General features: G+C 38.9%; 8 protein-coding genes across 8 annotated transcripts; 4 read left to right on the top strand and 4 right to left on the bottom strand.

Annotated features, from left to right (window-relative positions):
- Window positions 1–1,000: 1,000 nt before the first annotated feature.
- Window positions 1,001–1,297, top strand: RHIMIDRAFT_282636 (uncharacterized protein). Its single transcript, XM_023613087.1, has one exon. The coding sequence runs from the start codon at window positions 1,061–1,063 to the stop codon at window positions 1,247–1,249; it is 189 nt and encodes a 62-aa protein (XP_023466302.1). The 5' UTR covers window positions 1,001–1,060; the 3' UTR covers window positions 1,250–1,297.
- On the bottom strand, window positions 1,278–4,420 carry RHIMIDRAFT_226652 (H(+)-ATPase). The gene is made up of 5 exons (XM_023607575.1): window positions 4,341–4,420; window positions 2,154–4,292; window positions 1,894–2,104; window positions 1,459–1,825; window positions 1,278–1,396 (listed from the first exon to the last, which is right to left on the bottom strand). Exons 2-5 carry the CDS (start codon window positions 4,236–4,238, stop codon window positions 1,339–1,341), a joined length of 2,721 nt encoding a protein of 906 aa, XP_023466301.1. The 5' UTR covers window positions 4,239–4,292; window positions 4,341–4,420; the 3' UTR covers window positions 1,278–1,338.
- Window positions 4,421–5,349: 929 nt separating this feature from the next.
- Window positions 5,350–9,264, bottom strand: RHIMIDRAFT_202842 (uncharacterized protein; the record flags this gene model as incomplete). Its single annotated transcript, XM_023606643.1, has 4 exons — window positions 5,350–7,546; window positions 7,615–8,196; window positions 8,251–8,824; window positions 8,880–9,264. The coding sequence occupies 4 exons, from the start codon at window positions 9,262–9,264 to the stop codon at window positions 5,350–5,352; spliced, it is 3,738 nt and encodes a 1,245-aa protein (XP_023466300.1).
- A 446-nt stretch (window positions 9,265–9,710) lies between these two features.
- RHIMIDRAFT_215341 (zf-DHHC-domain-containing protein) lies at window positions 9,711–11,695 on the top strand. The gene is made up of 5 exons (XM_023607283.1): window positions 9,711–10,456; window positions 10,511–10,807; window positions 10,862–11,053; window positions 11,110–11,239; window positions 11,288–11,695. The coding sequence occupies exons 1-5, from the start codon at window positions 10,175–10,177 to the stop codon at window positions 11,596–11,598; spliced, it is 1,212 nt and encodes a 403-aa protein (XP_023466299.1). The 5' UTR covers window positions 9,711–10,174; the 3' UTR covers window positions 11,599–11,695.
- Window positions 11,696–11,724: 29 nt separating this feature from the next.
- RHIMIDRAFT_134275 (ubiquitin-conjugating enzyme) lies at window positions 11,725–12,648 on the top strand. The gene is made up of 6 exons (XM_023605581.1): window positions 11,725–11,799; window positions 11,857–11,892; window positions 11,947–11,992; window positions 12,051–12,310; window positions 12,367–12,404; window positions 12,455–12,648. Exons 1-6 carry the CDS (start codon window positions 11,739–11,741, stop codon window positions 12,530–12,532), a joined length of 519 nt encoding a protein of 172 aa, XP_023466298.1. The 5' UTR covers window positions 11,725–11,738; the 3' UTR covers window positions 12,533–12,648.
- Window positions 12,649–12,686: 38 nt separating this feature from the next.
- Window positions 12,687–13,770, bottom strand: RHIMIDRAFT_251539 (uncharacterized protein; the record flags this gene model as incomplete). Its single annotated transcript, XM_023610849.1, has 2 exons — window positions 12,687–13,435; window positions 13,494–13,770. The coding sequence occupies 2 exons, from the start codon at window positions 13,768–13,770 to the stop codon at window positions 12,687–12,689; spliced, it is 1,026 nt and encodes a 341-aa protein (XP_023466297.1).
- Window positions 13,771–13,975: 205 nt separating this feature from the next.
- On the top strand, window positions 13,976–14,700 carry RHIMIDRAFT_134271 (uncharacterized protein). Its single transcript, XM_023605580.1, has 2 exons — window positions 13,976–14,002; window positions 14,066–14,700. The coding sequence occupies exon 2, from the start codon at window positions 14,132–14,134 to the stop codon at window positions 14,597–14,599; it is 468 nt and encodes a 155-aa protein (XP_023466296.1). The 5' UTR covers window positions 13,976–14,002; window positions 14,066–14,131; the 3' UTR covers window positions 14,600–14,700.
- Window positions 14,634–14,948, bottom strand: RHIMIDRAFT_237508 (uncharacterized protein; the record flags this gene model as incomplete). Its single annotated transcript, XM_023608772.1, has 2 exons — window positions 14,634–14,801; window positions 14,853–14,948. 2 exons carry the CDS (start codon window positions 14,946–14,948, stop codon window positions 14,634–14,636), a joined length of 264 nt encoding a protein of 87 aa, XP_023466295.1.
- Window positions 14,949–15,945: the final 997 nt, after the last annotated feature.

The raw sequence follows: 15,945 nt of genomic DNA, 5'->3' as shown, positions 1-15,945 counted from the left end.
ATGCTCTCGTATTAAACTAGGATGATTTAATCATACATTGTAAAACAGGGGACGACTTGTAAAAAAAATACAAGTATCCATAAACTTGGTTTTATAAGAATAACTCTTGATGAAACGGCAAATCATTTGAATAAAGTAAATCGGTGAATCCTTACAAATACAATTCCAATTTCTGATCTTCTCTTAGTTAAAGAGAGAGAGAATGGGGTAACTTACTGAGTTCATATTTACTACATGTGATTGTTGCAGTTGCTCAAAAACTTTACTAGAATCATTAATCATATAGTCTGTTTTTATAAAGTATTTTTTGAGCACAGACTTTCAATGACCACATCGTAGTCATAAGCCTTCTACAAAATGATGTATACATTATTAAATCCCCTCATTATATCTCTCTCTTGTTGACTGTTTGAACACAAAACAGGCTACTAATTTTTAAAATGATATTAGTGCCAGTCGCAGTAATATTTGTGAACAACAGAGTGTAACACGACCAATAGTTCATAAACATCCTTCAATTAGTCTTTTGGTTTCACGACCTTTGTTATCCAAACCAAATAAAAAAAGGGAGGCTCAGAAGCTTATGACCGTACTAATTCACAATTAAATTGTGTGTACTATCATCATTGTAGTAAAACGACCTGGACAAACATTTGATGTTCTAGTTCTTGAATTATTGAAGGCGGACTTCAAGAATGAGCCTTTTGTGGTTTGGGCAGTTGGTTACAGACAGCATCAAGTAAGCGCCGTGTTAATCTGTGATTATATATGTATAAAAAACCAGAAGTCAAGATGAGCTCTATGACTTGTAGTCCAATCCAATACATCATTGTTACTTGGCATTCTTTCCATAAAGCTCTTTAGACTTATATAACCACTAAAATTAAATGAATGACGATAGCCTCTGTGTGTGTATAACTTTAGTAAAGTATATACGATATATAAGTGAACAGATCAAGTATTGCACTATTCATCTTTACTGACAGAAAAAAAAAAAAGAGTATAAATAGCTATTGCTATACTTGTCAACGCATTGAGAACATCGTTTGAAATTATTTCAATGCTTAAATTACCATTTATGCCCTATTTTATGATCATTTCCATTCAAGGTTTGACCGTTTTTTTATCCCCGTTTTATGGAAAGGTCACTCAGACTCACTTTGGTGTTACGATAGGGTCAATGCTTTCTTTCTTTCTTGTGTCCCTTACATGTGAAAAATATATTCTTACTGCGCGCACACACGCATGAAAAGAGAATAAAGAAATTGAAAATTATAGTGTGTTTATTATTATAAAGTGAGAATTTACTAAAGAAAAAGAGTTCTATATAATATTTGGTTATGATGGGTTTGAGTTATTTTGGAAGGCTGCAATAATCTGATGTGCTTCAACAGGACTACATGCACAAAAATGAAGAGATGTTAGCCTAATTTATATATAAAATCATCTAAAACTTACTTTAATAATTTCTTCCAAGCTGCATCTACAAATGTCTTCTTTTCTAGTAATTCTTTTCGTGTATGTAATTTGTTCTTGCGTCCTCTTGTTGGTACCATCTTGGCTGTCATTTCAAAGCTCCATTTACGGAAGATTTGCACCTTGACAACATCCAAAAGCATAAAATAAACCAAGGAAACACCAAGTACAGATAGACCCCAGCCGTACCCACAAGGTGCAACGCCTTCATGTTCACCAAAGACACCATAAACAGAAAAGAAGAGCGCAACGATTTGTGTACCAATGATGCAAACAGTGAATATCCAATTAGGCATATTCTTCCACCAATAGCCAGGAACACGAGTTGAGAATATGACAAAGTGTGGAGCTATGTTGTGTGTATGTAAGACACATATTTAAAATTTATAGCATTTTTCGCTTTTTTTAGCTTTTTACCTGAGGAAATATGAAGATACATGATGGAATGCAACTCATTATCGGTGACATGAAAGACATCTCGAGCAATGTAAAAGTGAGCAAAGGAAAGTGCAGCAAGTAAGGCAGCCAAGACGAACGAGAGTGTCAATAATTGTCCGATACGCCATTTATCGGGCCTTTCGGAAATTTCTGTGTTATCAACAGAAATAACCAAGGTAGCAGCATCATTCTATATATATATAATAAGTATCATCGGCTCATCAATCAATTTAACTTACCAAGACACAGATCATGATAAGCAAGACAGCAGGCATAGTCCAATCTTCAATCAAGGTGATGATGAACATAAACATCAAAAAGTGAATGGTGGAAGTGATACGGTAAAGAGCATAGGATCGAAGACGTTGGAAGATAGCACGGGAGGTGATGATACCATCTGTAATGGTAGAAAGACCAGGAGCAAGCAAGACAATGTCAGCAGCAGAACGTGCAGCATCAGTACAACCTTCAACAGCGATACCCACATCAGCCTTCTTGAGAGCAGGCGCATCATTTACACCATCACCAGTCATGCCAACCAAGAGACCCTTGTTCTGGAGTAATTCGACAACACGATACTTGTGTTCAGGAATTACTTGGGCAAAACCATCGGCGCGTACACAGTGTTCAGTTACATCTTCCTCGCTCTTTGAGGGATCTACAAGATGATTGGCGTCCAAAATAACACGACCCATACCAAGACGAGCAGCAACTTCTTTAGCAATGATCAATTGATCACCAGTGATCATCTTGACGTCGACACCCAAGGCATTACATTCAGCAATGGTCTGGAGAGAATCAGGGCGAGGGGGATCTAGGAGAGAGATCATGCCGACAAGTTCGAACTTGTCTTCACTACCAGGAACAGTCTTGGCAACACCAAGAGCTCTTAAACCACGGCGAGCAAGGGAATTCACAGCATGAACAGCTTCATTGTCGCCACCAACAAGCTTGGTAATGACTTGAGGAGCACCTTTAGCCACGCTGAAGGTTTCGTTGGTGTTTACGTTCATGACGGTAGCACGGGTCATCTTGGTAGTGGGATTGAAGGGTTCGAACTGAATGACCTTGAATCCAGGAATTTCACGATTGTTGGGACGGTTCTTGAGCAAGTCTACTTGGCTTTCAGCAGCACGACGCACAGCAGATTCAATGGGGTCATTAGCACCCTGTTCAGCGGCCAGATACGAGTAGAACAAAATGTCTTCTTCGGAGTAACCATTCGTCAACCATGGCTTGTCAAAGGTCAGTTCGTTCAAGGTCAATGTACCAGTTTTATCGGAGCAGAGCACAGATACGGAGGCAAGTTCTTCTACAGCAGTCAATCGTTTGACAATGACTTGCTTGGCAGCCAGTTGTTTAGCACCCACGGCCATGGTAACCGACATGACAGTGGGAAGACCAACGGGAATAGCAGCGACAGTTAAGACCAAACAGTTTTCAAGGACAATCTTCCAATTGCCCTGGGGAGTACCACGGAAACGAACCATCTGATAGATAAAGACGATCATGACAAGGACCACAGTAGACCAGATTAAAACGTTACCGATTTTGGTGATGATCTTTTGGAAATGTCCTTCATCAGCAGTGATAGCAATCAGGTTCGCAGCACGACCAATAAAAGTATCTGTACCAGTCTTGGTGACAATAGCCAGCTGTTGTCCTTGTTTAATAATACTTGATGAATAAACAGTGCTACCTTTCTTCTTAGCCACGAGCAAGGATTCACCAGTCAGTCCAGATTGATCAATCATAAGTTCTGAGTCATTTTTTTCTCCGTTGACGCCCAAACCCAAGAGGCGAGCATCAGCAGGGACGATATCACCAATACGTAAGACAATAATGTCACCGGGGACCAGTTCCTTTACGTCTACTTCCTTCAATTCATTATCACGGTAACAGCGGGTCTTGAGGGCCAAAGTATGGCGCAAGGCGTCCAATGCGGATTCCGCCTTGGCTTCTTCGACGTAGCCAATGATTGCATTGATAATTAAAAGAGCCAAGATGATGCCAAAGTCAATCCAGTCACCGACAATGCCAGCAATGATACAGGAAATTTCGATCAAGTAAGAGATGGGTCCAGTAAAGTAGCCAAAGAATTTCAAAAAGGGATTCGTCTTTTTCTCCGGAAGTTCGTTCATGCCAAATCGCGCTTGACGTTCGGCGACTTCTTGGGAGGACAAGCCGTGGCTAGGATCAGTGTGCAATAAGAGTTCTAACTCGGGAGATATTTCGTCTTCATGTTCAATATGTTGATGTTCTTCGAATTCAACTGCCTCTTTCTTTTCGTCAGAAGATGGCGGTTCCGAATGAGGTGTAGTCATTGATGTTGTTTAAAGCAATACTCTGATAGTAATAGATTTTTCGCTTGATGTATTCTAATGAATAGTTAGCATAGGCAAAAAAGTAATAGAATCAATATTTACTCTAGTTGTTATTTCTGCTCACTTTTGATAATACGGAGATTATTAAGATAGGAAATTAAAAGAAATGCAAAAGAAAAAGAGAGGGAAAACAAAATAGAACTGGTCAATTTATTTATATTTAGTGTAAATGTAAATGTGAAAGATCTGTCGATTTGTTTATCATGTAGGGGATTTATGACACAAACGCTTTTCTGCATGAATGACCACATACTGCACCAGTTAGTTTAGTGATCCTGTCGTCTTTTTATTCAGTGACTGGTTCAAAAGCAACGGACAGTTAATATGTCTTGTAGTTTGTATCTTAATGTCCTGCTTTCTGCTGTCTTTTTGTAATATGATGAAACTTATAAAGTAAAGAAAAAAAGAAAAGGCATCACTTTCTTTCTCTCTCTTAATGCATCTCTTCTTTGCTCCCCCTTACTTATTTGTTTTACGCTAAGAAAAACGATGCTTTATATATATATTAATCTTCATTAGAAACATTTGACTTCTAGGGATATATCACGCCCATTTACACTTTCCATATCCCTTGCATCCCCCCTCCTTTTTTTTTCTCTCCCCCTTTCTATATCCTTTCTTTCTATGAAAAAAGAAAATGCTAAAATAATAATACCAAAAGAGAAATAAAAGGTAGAAAGGGGGAAGGCGATATATCAAATGAGGGAATCGAAAGCATAAGCATTTTCAGTGTATTGTTTATATAGTAATTTATACTTTACTCTTAAAATCAAAAATACCCGACTTATTCTTTTAAACGCGCCTCTTTACCTCCCCTTACATTCGATCATCCTCTTACTTAGAGTTTTCCCTCTATTTGTTATTTCTTTCTCTTTCTCATTTTAGCTTTATTTCTTCTGGAGAGGCTCCTTGATTTTTACATATTACCTTTTATATATATGTCTTCGGCACATTCCAGAAATTTTTTTTTTTTTTTCACGTTATTTTAATACTTTATTACTGTCCATAACCCCACACGCACAACTCCTTGAAACATAAATGAAGTTTATTATTATGGTTTATTATTTAAAGACGATTCAGATGAAGGCAATCGTGGTAATGAATGAGTCGCCGGCGTTTCGTCCATTTTAACCGTGTGATGAGGTGCAGGATCTGCCCAGTTTTGATTATTGCTATTGTTATCTTGACTGTGGATCCAGCCCAACTCGTGATTCTCCTCTAAAGACGGCTTCATAATCTCCTCAATTTCAAATGTTGACTTTCCTACTGCTTCATCACGTAGTTCGAATCGTTTGGGAGCGGGGTTGGACGAGACGATGCCCAAGGGACTCGAATTTGTACCTTGGTAGTCCATTTGAGTTAAAGGCACACGACCGCTCTCAGACGAGAGATCACTGTATCTTCGAGGGTTTGGATCATATTGGGTTTCTTTAAAGATATCCAAATTAGCTTGACGTTGAGCGAATCGTGGGACAGGCAAATTGTTCTCTTTAGCTAACTTAGTGCGTCGATCCATTTCGAACTCGCTCCATTTCTTCATCGTGATCATGCTGCTGTCAAATTCACCGCCCTCATCGCCGTGTCCCTTATCCTTCTTGATGCCTTCAACCTTACGTGTGTCACCCCAGGAGAAATCATCAAAGTGCCAGTAGGCGTACATGGGCAAGACAAAGTTCCAGATGATAAGACTGATTAGATAAATAAGCATCCATCCGACATAGACTAGTTTACAGCTTGTCATGCCAATCAGAACAGCAGGGAGACCAAGGACAAGGGCAAGTAAGATCAGAGGCAAGATCGCAGGTTTACCAAGAATGGCAGATATAACAAGATAGAGTGTAAAACTGATAGCGGCGGGTAAAGCCAAGGTACCGACCAGTTCCATAAAGACAACGAATTGCATTGAGAAACAGAACGTACCACAGAGGTCATTGACGAGCAAGAGTTCAAAGAGGTTATGAATTGTTGAATTGATCCATCGACGACGCTGCGAGAGAAGCACCTTGAAAGTGTCGGGCACAACTGTCTTGCACACAGCCTGAGGAACAAACATCATCTTACGATTAGGAAAGGTACGCAGCATGAGCGTTGTCAAGTAACGGTCTTCACCTAGCAGGAGCAAATTCTTACGGTGTAACGTGTCAACCACGTTTTCAGAGTAATGTTCAACGATATCTGGGTTAGCTAAAATGGGTACCCAGTAGCCATTAGGCCCCTTGGGTGCTTTAATACGATACATACAGAAGCAGCCTGGAAGACAAGTGACACCACCAAAGATACTTTCAAACGCTTTTGACTGGTGATGTGAGATATAGTATTCAAATACTTGGATCATTGTCACCCAGCTATCAGTCTTGTTCGCAATCTTGGTTTCACCACAAAGACCAGATATCTCAGGGTCCTTGACAGCAGCTGAGATCATACGGGATAGTGCATCAGGATATAATTTGGTATCAGCGTCAACCATGAGACAGATCTCATAATGGTCTGCAGACACGCCTGTAATACGCCAGATGGCATTGAAAAACTCATATTCCATCATGGTCATGCGTTCATCGAACATGACTTTCTGAAGAAATTGCATCAGGATGATTTGAGAGTCTCGTTTGCCGCGGTTACCAGGTTTTGGTGCATTCGCTTCTTCCGGTCCACCACACTTGACAATCGTAATCATAGGCACACGGGATTGTTGTTCCAAAGGCACCGTTTTGTCATCAAACTTGTAAAATCCTGCATACACTTTGGCACAGTTGTTACGTCGAGACCCATCTGCGATGGCCACATAAGGCTGAGCTTCTACTTGGTCCACGGGTACGATCAAGTCACGCATCATGCCAACACAAATATCGGGTGTGGATCGGGATTCACCACTGCCTGTGATCAGACCATCACAAATAACTACCAAAAGTGTGTGACTTTTGGGATAGTCGCTCATACAAATAGAATCTAATGTCGTACGGATACCTTCTTCGCCTTCAGAGTAGCAGGTGACAAGGCACATGGTATGGGCTAGAGGGTAATTGAAGGGCATGTAGTCGGATGGTGGCTGTGGAACGACGTAGGGAGACAGAGGAAAGGGACATACAGGTCCACTTTGGCTAGTGTTGCTCGTCGAATATTGACTACGACTGTCCCAAGAAAAGGAAGGCGTCGTCATGTTGTTGTGACCAAAGGAAATGGCAGAGTAGCGTTGACTGGCAGGTGCATTGAATCCAGAAAAGTTGGTCGACAGAACCGAATTGGGTCTGCTTCCGGCAAGGCTGTTTTGCATATACATTATTAATTTTTCATCATAAAGTATTTAAAAAAAAATTACCTTGCATTTTTCCAAGCAGGCATCGGTGGTTTTTCTGAATCAAAACGAGTCGAGCCATGTTCCACAGGTGTAAATCGAGAGGTGACAGGAAAGAAACTCTTGCGGTGTTTATGATGTTGTGGAGGAGGTGGGGGAGGAGGTACGTGGGTGACAGGGCCATTCGTATCAAGGTTTCTTGCCCAATTCTCAATTTCTTCCTCACGTCTCATTCTGGCAGCGTATGATTTCTCTTCTTTAAAGTTACCAAGTTTCCATGACAGAAACCAACCAAAGATGACGGCCAGGATGAATTTGGCACCAATGACGGCGAGAATGACGACAAGAGAAACGTAGAGCACGATTTCTGAAATCATGCAGCCTACAGACATTGTATCTACTTGTCCCACACGGATCGTCTTGACAAGACATTCCGCTTCGTCCTGCCATCTTATTCCAGGTGCTCGATAAGATTGAATCGTGTATGTCAAGTCTTTTCCACCAAACTCGTCCATGTTGTCGAGGATGTTGAGAATAAGACCATTCTCAGGCGGCTTGAAGTAATCACGGGGTAGGGCCTTTAGTAAGTTAAGATTGAGAACGTTGCTAATAAAGAGGAGATGAGTTTGAACTGTTTGGTAAAAGTACAAGGGATTTTACTTGTTATACACCATGAGATGATTTGTTGCATTGATATCCTCATAATTATAATATACGCGTGATACTTTATCGTATTGACCCTTTTTGTTTGGAACGCCTTCTGTTGTAAATTGATTTAGTAAATTAGTGGCTGAAGAAGAGGTATGGCAATAGGTTCTGTTGGTATATTGAGCGACATCAGGGATATCAGTTGTATTTGGATTGAAGAGTTGACAAGGAAAGTAGTTGGGCTGTTCTCCTTTCAGAGGTACAAACACATTGTCGCATTCAGGATAACGTTGAGGAAAGAGTAAGGTGGCATCCATACCAGCCCCATTCATGGGAGGATAGAGCACGTTGGTCGTCCCGTTCGAGCTTGGATGACCATCCCAATCGGCCAGCATATAAGCCCAGCCTCTGATAACCAAGTATCCTGGGGTGACAGCATTACCATGAATGGAAATGCCTGATGGAGGACAGGTTGCTTGTGTAAAACCAAACGTCAAGAAACCGACAGCAGCCATGATGCAAACAATAACACCTACAAGTCCAATCTTTTCTCTCCAAGCGGTTTGTGCAGGACCTCTTGGGATGCCTATAACAAGAAGGATTAGGATGAATGACGTATTTACAAAAATAAAAAGTCTAACCGGCTAAACTTAAAAGTTGAGGTGGTATACAGCAAGTCAATATGTAACAATATGTCATCCAAGGACCAGGTAATCCAGAAAACCAACCGTGCTTTTTTTCCTCAGGAGTATAAACAAATGAATCAGCGTCTTCCTTTTCTTCACGGCCGAGGACGCTTTTGCCGCGTCTTACGGTGACTGTTCCGGATCTACTGACTAAGCCTTGCGGTAGATTGCCCGTTCGACTGGGTTGGATTGTTTCTGGAGCAGCATTGCTTGCTGCTTGTCTATAGTGGTATTGTCTATGGTTTGGATTTACCCTTTCTCTTTCAGGTCGTACAAGCGACTTTCCTCTTTTGACAGTTACATTATTATTTTTCGTAAAGGCTTGTGCATCTGATGACATGTTGATATCAGTCCCTGATACTTTGCTGCTTGTAGAGAATTCTCTGCTTAACGTGGGTGTATATGGTTTGATCTTTTCATTAGGATTCATGCTGGTGATATATACTTTATATTATTGGTATATTCATGTATAAACTGATAAATTACAAAAAAAGGAATAAAAAGGAAAAAAGTAGTGTACGTGATAAGCTTCTTTTGTCTTGTAAAATTAAAATCAAAAAAAAAAAAAAAAAAGAGAGAGAAAGAGAGGAAAAAAAAGATCGGTGTTGACTTAAAATTTTTAGAAAAGGAATACGATTCCACTTCTTTGGTGATTCTGTTGTTAAAAGGAGAAAGAGAAAGAAAAAGTCAACCTTGGCATTTTGAACTAAAAATATACGTAAATAAAAATAACCAGAAAGTTTTTTTTTTGTCAATCATAACGTAATAATTGAATACGCTTGGCTAAAAAAACTCAGTGGATCTGCCTTTTATTTTTATTTTTGAATCCTTTTTTTATATGCTTTTTTGTTATTCTAGAAGAGAAATCCTTTTGGAGAAGGTCGTGTGACAACTTTAGATCCCAGCGGGTAACTTAGCCTTGTGTTACCTTTCATTTTGAATGGCTATGTCGTGGATAGATACGGTTACAATGGTGTTGATATAATCAGGAACCAGAAACAGATGAAGTGAAAAAGGGAGATATTGTTAATAAATGTATGTGATCTAGTTGAAGAGGATGATACCATCTTTGACTATAATGATTTCATTCATTTCGTTACTGTTACGTAAGAATATACAACCTTAACGCTAATATAAGCCGATAACTAGTATATCTTTCTACATATTACGCAAATTTAAAGATACGCCTGATATTACCATGTCAATGAATTCACGGGAAAAGAATTCGTCTTGCTACATTGAATGTACCTATGCAAAAGCCTCCTCTACTTGGTTTAAAACCCAGAGCACTTTGTCTACAATTTCCTTTTCTTATGTCAATTCCAGAAAAGCTCATTGTAACATTCGTTGTCATACTCATAACCTACTTACAAACCACAACAAGTTTTGTTATTCTTGGACCAGCATTAGGAGGATGGACAAGTCTACATGTACAAAAGATTCTTTTGCCGTTAAACATTTTTATCATTTCAATTTATTATAATTACTACTTGGCGTGTAAGACAGATCCAGGCCATGTACCTGAGGGCTGGGTAAAAAGATTATTATGATAACTTGTGTGAGAAACAAAACTGATTTTTAATCAGGAACCACCATCCGAAGTACTTTCCTCAGATCCTCCACTCAACTTGGGATTAACAGGCCCAAGATACTGTAAAAAGTGTGAAGCCTTTAAACCACCGAGGTGTCATCACTGTAAGCAATGTGGAAAGTGCATTCTTAAAATGGATCATCACTGTCCATGGATAGGCAATTGCGTGGGGTTCGGTAACTATGGTTATTTTGTACGCTTTGTCTTTTCAGTCATGATTGGTTGTACATATGGATGTTATCTACTCTTGTGGAGACTTCAACGCATATTTGATGCAAGAAAGAACACATGGGTAAATGATGACAGATTATGAAAACAACTTTTTTATTTAGTTAATATTTTATAGAATCCAAACACACCAACGACGACAGAATTGCTACTCGTCTTACTCAACATAGTCATTCTCAGCTTTGTTATTCTTCTAGTCGGTGTGTTAGCCGTGTATCACAGTTATTGTTTATTAAAAGGACAAACAACCATTGAAGGATCAGAGAGACAAAAGACTAGACGATTGATCAAGAGGCGCAGAATCGATTTTGTAAGGAAACAAGAACGGTATTGTCATACTGTCTTTTTCACACTGGATTGTCACAGGTGGAATTTCCATTCGATGTAGGATTTTATAGAAACATTTGCTACGTTTTAGGCAATAATCCGATACTGTGGCTTTGGCCACTCCCAAGCCCAGGCAATGGAATTGACTTTGCCATTCGGCGAAATATAGGTAACATGATTCATATTACCATTTTCAAAGACTAACTTTGCAGAATAGACCCGCGGGTGGCCTACTACTGGCCACCGAAAAGTCCGGACGAGGCTAATCAAGTAACTGAGGACTCGACGGAGCGAGGTGATTACAGATTAGTACGTAGGGATTCTGAAGGATACCTTGTAAAAGAAATCACTTGGGAAGATAGAATGAGAATGCTTCAGGACGAACAACCAGATGAACAGCAAAATGAACAACACGATGGGCCTATGGAAAGATTAGATTTAGAACTAGCAGATGATGATTATGAGGATGATGTTACTGACTATGAGGTAGATTTTGATGAGGAAGAGGATGGAAATGATAGCTCATGATATCCCCTTTATTTATCAATCACATCTTCGCATGAGCATAAATAAATAGTTCTTTTTAATGAGCCAATCAAATTATCAATTGAATATAGCTTATTTGTCTCTCATTATTTCTTTTTTTTTTTTTTGGTTTCTAGAGTAGAATGAACGGAAATAGAACAGTGGGCTCGACCGCTTTAAAACGTCTCATGACGGAATATAGAGGCAAATAGAAAAAGAAAGCAAGATATACATATATGCTTTATGCTAATTATGAAATAGAATTAACACTGAATGCACCCGAAGGTATTACTGCAGGTAAGACAAGTAGATCTCTTTCTTTTTATGTTTGACTTATACACGTACATCTAGGTCCCATTGATGAAAACAACTTTTTTGAATGGGAAGCCTTGATTGCGTAAGTTGTAGCAACACCTTTACATAAAATGTGTTTAACTCTTTCATATGACAAATAGAGGACCTGAAGGCACACCTTTTGAAGGTGGATTATTTCCTGCTACGCTCACTTTTCCTAAAGATTATCCTCTAAGCCCGCCTACGATGAAATTCACTTGTGATTTCTTTCATCCTAATGTATATCCCAATGGAACTGTCTGTATTTCTATATTACATCCGCCAGGAGATGATCCCAATATGTATGAAAGCAGCTCAGAACGATGGAGTCCTGTTCAAAGCGTCGAAAAGATTTTGTTGAGCGTGGTCAGTATGCTGGCAGGTAATTATATTATTTGTAAGTAATGCTCTGATACATCATTTAATCTCTCCTTATAGAACCTAATGATGAAAGTGGAGCTAATGTTGATGCCTGTGTAAGTAAATACATACTCCCTACCATTCTTTGTTATTGATGACTTTATAGAAAATATGGAGAACAAACAGAGAACTCTATAACCAAATTGTAAGAGAAAATGCAATGAAGACATTAGGTTTGCAGTAACAAACGATGAATAATTTAATAAAATTGGAGGATATACAAATATATATATGTACAATATATATTCATACGAAAGAAGGAAAGAAAAAGAAATGCTAAACAGAGAAAAGGAAAAAGAGAAAGAGAAGGAAGGTGGGAGAGAGAAAGAAAGGGTTTTCTAGTAGATGAATGGATTATCAAGGGTATTATTGCTATTATTATTGTTATCTAATTCTTTTTTGATGATGGCTTGATTATCTGTAAATGCTTGCTTGTTTTCAGGTATTTGATACACATTGGTGAGTAAATCATAGGTTGTTGGGTTAGATCGACGATACATAAACAACGAATTATTAAATTGACGTGCGGCAACTGCTGCACAATGTACCCAATTTAATTCATCGACATACTGTATTGTTGACTTGTGTTGCAAACTATTTTTGCCCATGACAGCAGCTGGAAATGACTGTGCGCCACTATTCATTGTTCCCCATGCTGATCCAGTAGACATTGATTTGTTATAATTGTTGCTATTGTTATTGTTATTGCCATAATTCATGTCATTCAAATCCTTCATGCCATCATCAGACAGTGCATCATCATCGCCTTCATCGACTTCTTCTGTATAAAAATAGTCATCTCTTCCTTTACGTCCCTTTCGTATGACACGATGCCCAAACTGTTTAAATACTGATCTAGCTGTCACAACTGATATTTCACGCGTACGAAATGTAGATCGCAACAGTCTCGAATCCACTAAATACCCTTTCTCAGCGTTATCAATATGCACTTTTACCAAATTGACATTCTTCTTCAAAAATACAAAACTGTCACGAAATCCAAGTAATGCTGCTGGGTCTTTGGAAAACATAAATAATGTTTCTCCTCGCGTTGGCAACGTAAATGTAGGCACTCTATATTCGCGACCTATAAATATATTGTATTTAGTAAAGCTTTTTTATTTTATTTTTTGTATACACCATACCTCCGAGTAATCTACCATTCTTGTCTACTTTTGTTTCACCTATTTCGTCAATCTCACTGGCATATCCACTTGACGTATTTACAGGTGGGGGCACATAGCTTTGTGATGATTCTCTCGTCGTTGGCGTTTTTTCTTTTCCTTGCACTTTAGGCCTTCCTCTCTTTCTGGGTGTATGTACAACGGGCTCTTGCGACAGGTCCAAGTCGCTTGAGCTTATTTCTCCAGAAGACAGCTCGCTTTCTTCATCTACATAATTTAAATCTTCTCTTGTTTCCATGCCACGGCTACCACTTCTCGATCGTTTCCTTTTTGGTCCTTCTTTATGTAACATGATTAAATCAAAAGAAAAGAGCAACAGAATGAAATTACAACCATTCCGTTCAGTCTAATTGATCACGTGATGAATGCGTCATCACAAAAAAAATTTTTAGATAGGACAGCGAATAAAACGAGGAATCGACGAAAATATTTTCACACTTTCACTTTTACTTCAACAGATAGTGAGGAAGGTTAGTTTGTCAAATCAGCGCAACTTTTACAAGTGGTTCAAATGCTAATAACTCTTATAATAGATTCTTTTCTACACTACAGAAAGCCCCTTAGTTACTAGTTGTTGAAAATAATCGAGTTATCTGACCATGCAAGTTTTCGTAAAGTCTCTTCAAGGTAACACCTTTGCCTTAGATGTCTCTTCCAACACTTCCGTTGCTGCTGTCAAGTCCATGATTGAAGCACGTGAAGGTCTTCCTGTCAACGCCCAATGCTTGTCCTATGCTGGTAAGTCCCTTGTTGAAGGTGAACTCGCTCTTTATGGTATTGCCGACAACAACACTTTGCACTTGAATGCCGAGTTATTGGGTGGTGGTAAGAAGAGAAAGAAGAAGACTTACACCACTCCCAAGAAGATCAAGCATAAGCGCAAGAAGGTCAAGATGGCCGTCTTGAAGTATTACAAGGTTGATGAATCTGGCAAGATCACTCGTCTTCGTCGTGAATGTCCTAATGCCACTTGTGGTGCTGGTGTCTTTATGGCCAAGCACAAAGACCGTCAATACTGTGGTAAATGCCACTTGACTTATGTCTTCCAAAAGGGTGAAAGCGCTTAAGCGTTTTATTGTGTAATAAATAAAAATTTTTTATTTACTGCTCCTTCGACACTGGTTCGCTTGAAGGTTGATTTGATACTGTCTGTGTCTTGAGTAAGGCTTCATGTAATTCCTGTTGCTCTTTTAGTTCTTTCATATTGAGTGCCTGCTGTTGCTTCTTTTTTCTTCTCTCTTCGTCTTGTAAGACACCTGCTCGTAAATTCTATAGAAAGGCATTTAATTCTTCTTCATTGTCGACATTATATGCTTTTACTTCTTTTTCTGTATTTTGTATATAATGAACGCCTACAACAGAGGCAGCACAAAAGGCTATTGAGGATGCAAGTGTCGCTTTTGCTTTTGTTGACATGGGCCCAAAGAATATAGTAAAATGAAGGAGAGAGAGGCTTACTGTTTTTTCCTTGAATTTTATTGGCTGATTTAGAAATTACTGGTTTTGACAGCCAGTAAAAGTTCCTTGATCCTATTTTTTGGACTCACTGCTTTACTGAGTATCTTTAACAGCTGCATATACAAACATTCAATGTTAAGCTCAAAAAGTACATTACTGTTCCCTTTTTTTTCGAATAATCTGTAGTTAAAGGGAGACAATCCAGTGAAATTATGAGTCAACCAGATAGTCGACAGTGTATGTAGACTATCCCGGGTACCTGACAAAGTTACAGTCAGGCTTATGAAAACTGGCGTTTTCTCAAAAATAATTGACAAAAGGAGCTCTTTCGCGAACCTATACATTACACGCACTACGAAAAAAACCGAAAAGTTGCCTTTTTTTAGGCCCTAAAAAAGGACAATTTAGAGAAGAAGTAATGGTGTATTTATAAAAAATGAGAAAAAGGATTGTATTCGTGTTCGGTTACTGCGTACGATGACAATAAACGCATATCTAGGTTGAATTCATGGTAGTACTATCATTATATTGAATTGCAAAACATGATAGCACCTCAGCATTCTTGCTGAGACACATAAAGTTTTAACCAAAACTAGTAACTAGGAGAAGATGGCATTAGATACGTCCTCGTTTATGAGGTTTTTAGATTTCCTTTGGAACAAAATACTGTTTTAAAAGATTTTAATTGGGCCCCTACTGATGTGTACCTGTTTATTGGAAAGAAATTCAAGTTCGTTTATGCTCCAAAAAAAGTGATCTTACCCTCCTGGTATTCCTTTTTCGTTGTTGAGTTGTTATAAAAATATTCACTCGAATGATCAGCACTCATATCCAAAATATGTGTAATAAACTACTTACCCGCTACCAATCTGACTGCAGGGGCCATGTTGCTTGACAAGGAAAAGGGATACACTCGTACACATTTACTATTCATGCATCACACCCTCTTGTATTT

Source organism: Rhizopus microsporus (genome assembly GCF_002708625.1).
Source record: "Rhizopus microsporus ATCC 52813 unplaced genomic scaffold scaffold_8, whole genome shotgun sequence".
NCBI lineage: Eukaryota > Fungi > Mucoromycota > Mucoromycetes > Mucorales > Rhizopodaceae > Rhizopus > Rhizopus microsporus.
Note: the sequence above shows the minus strand (reverse complement) of the source record. Positions and strands in the feature narration are given on the sequence as shown.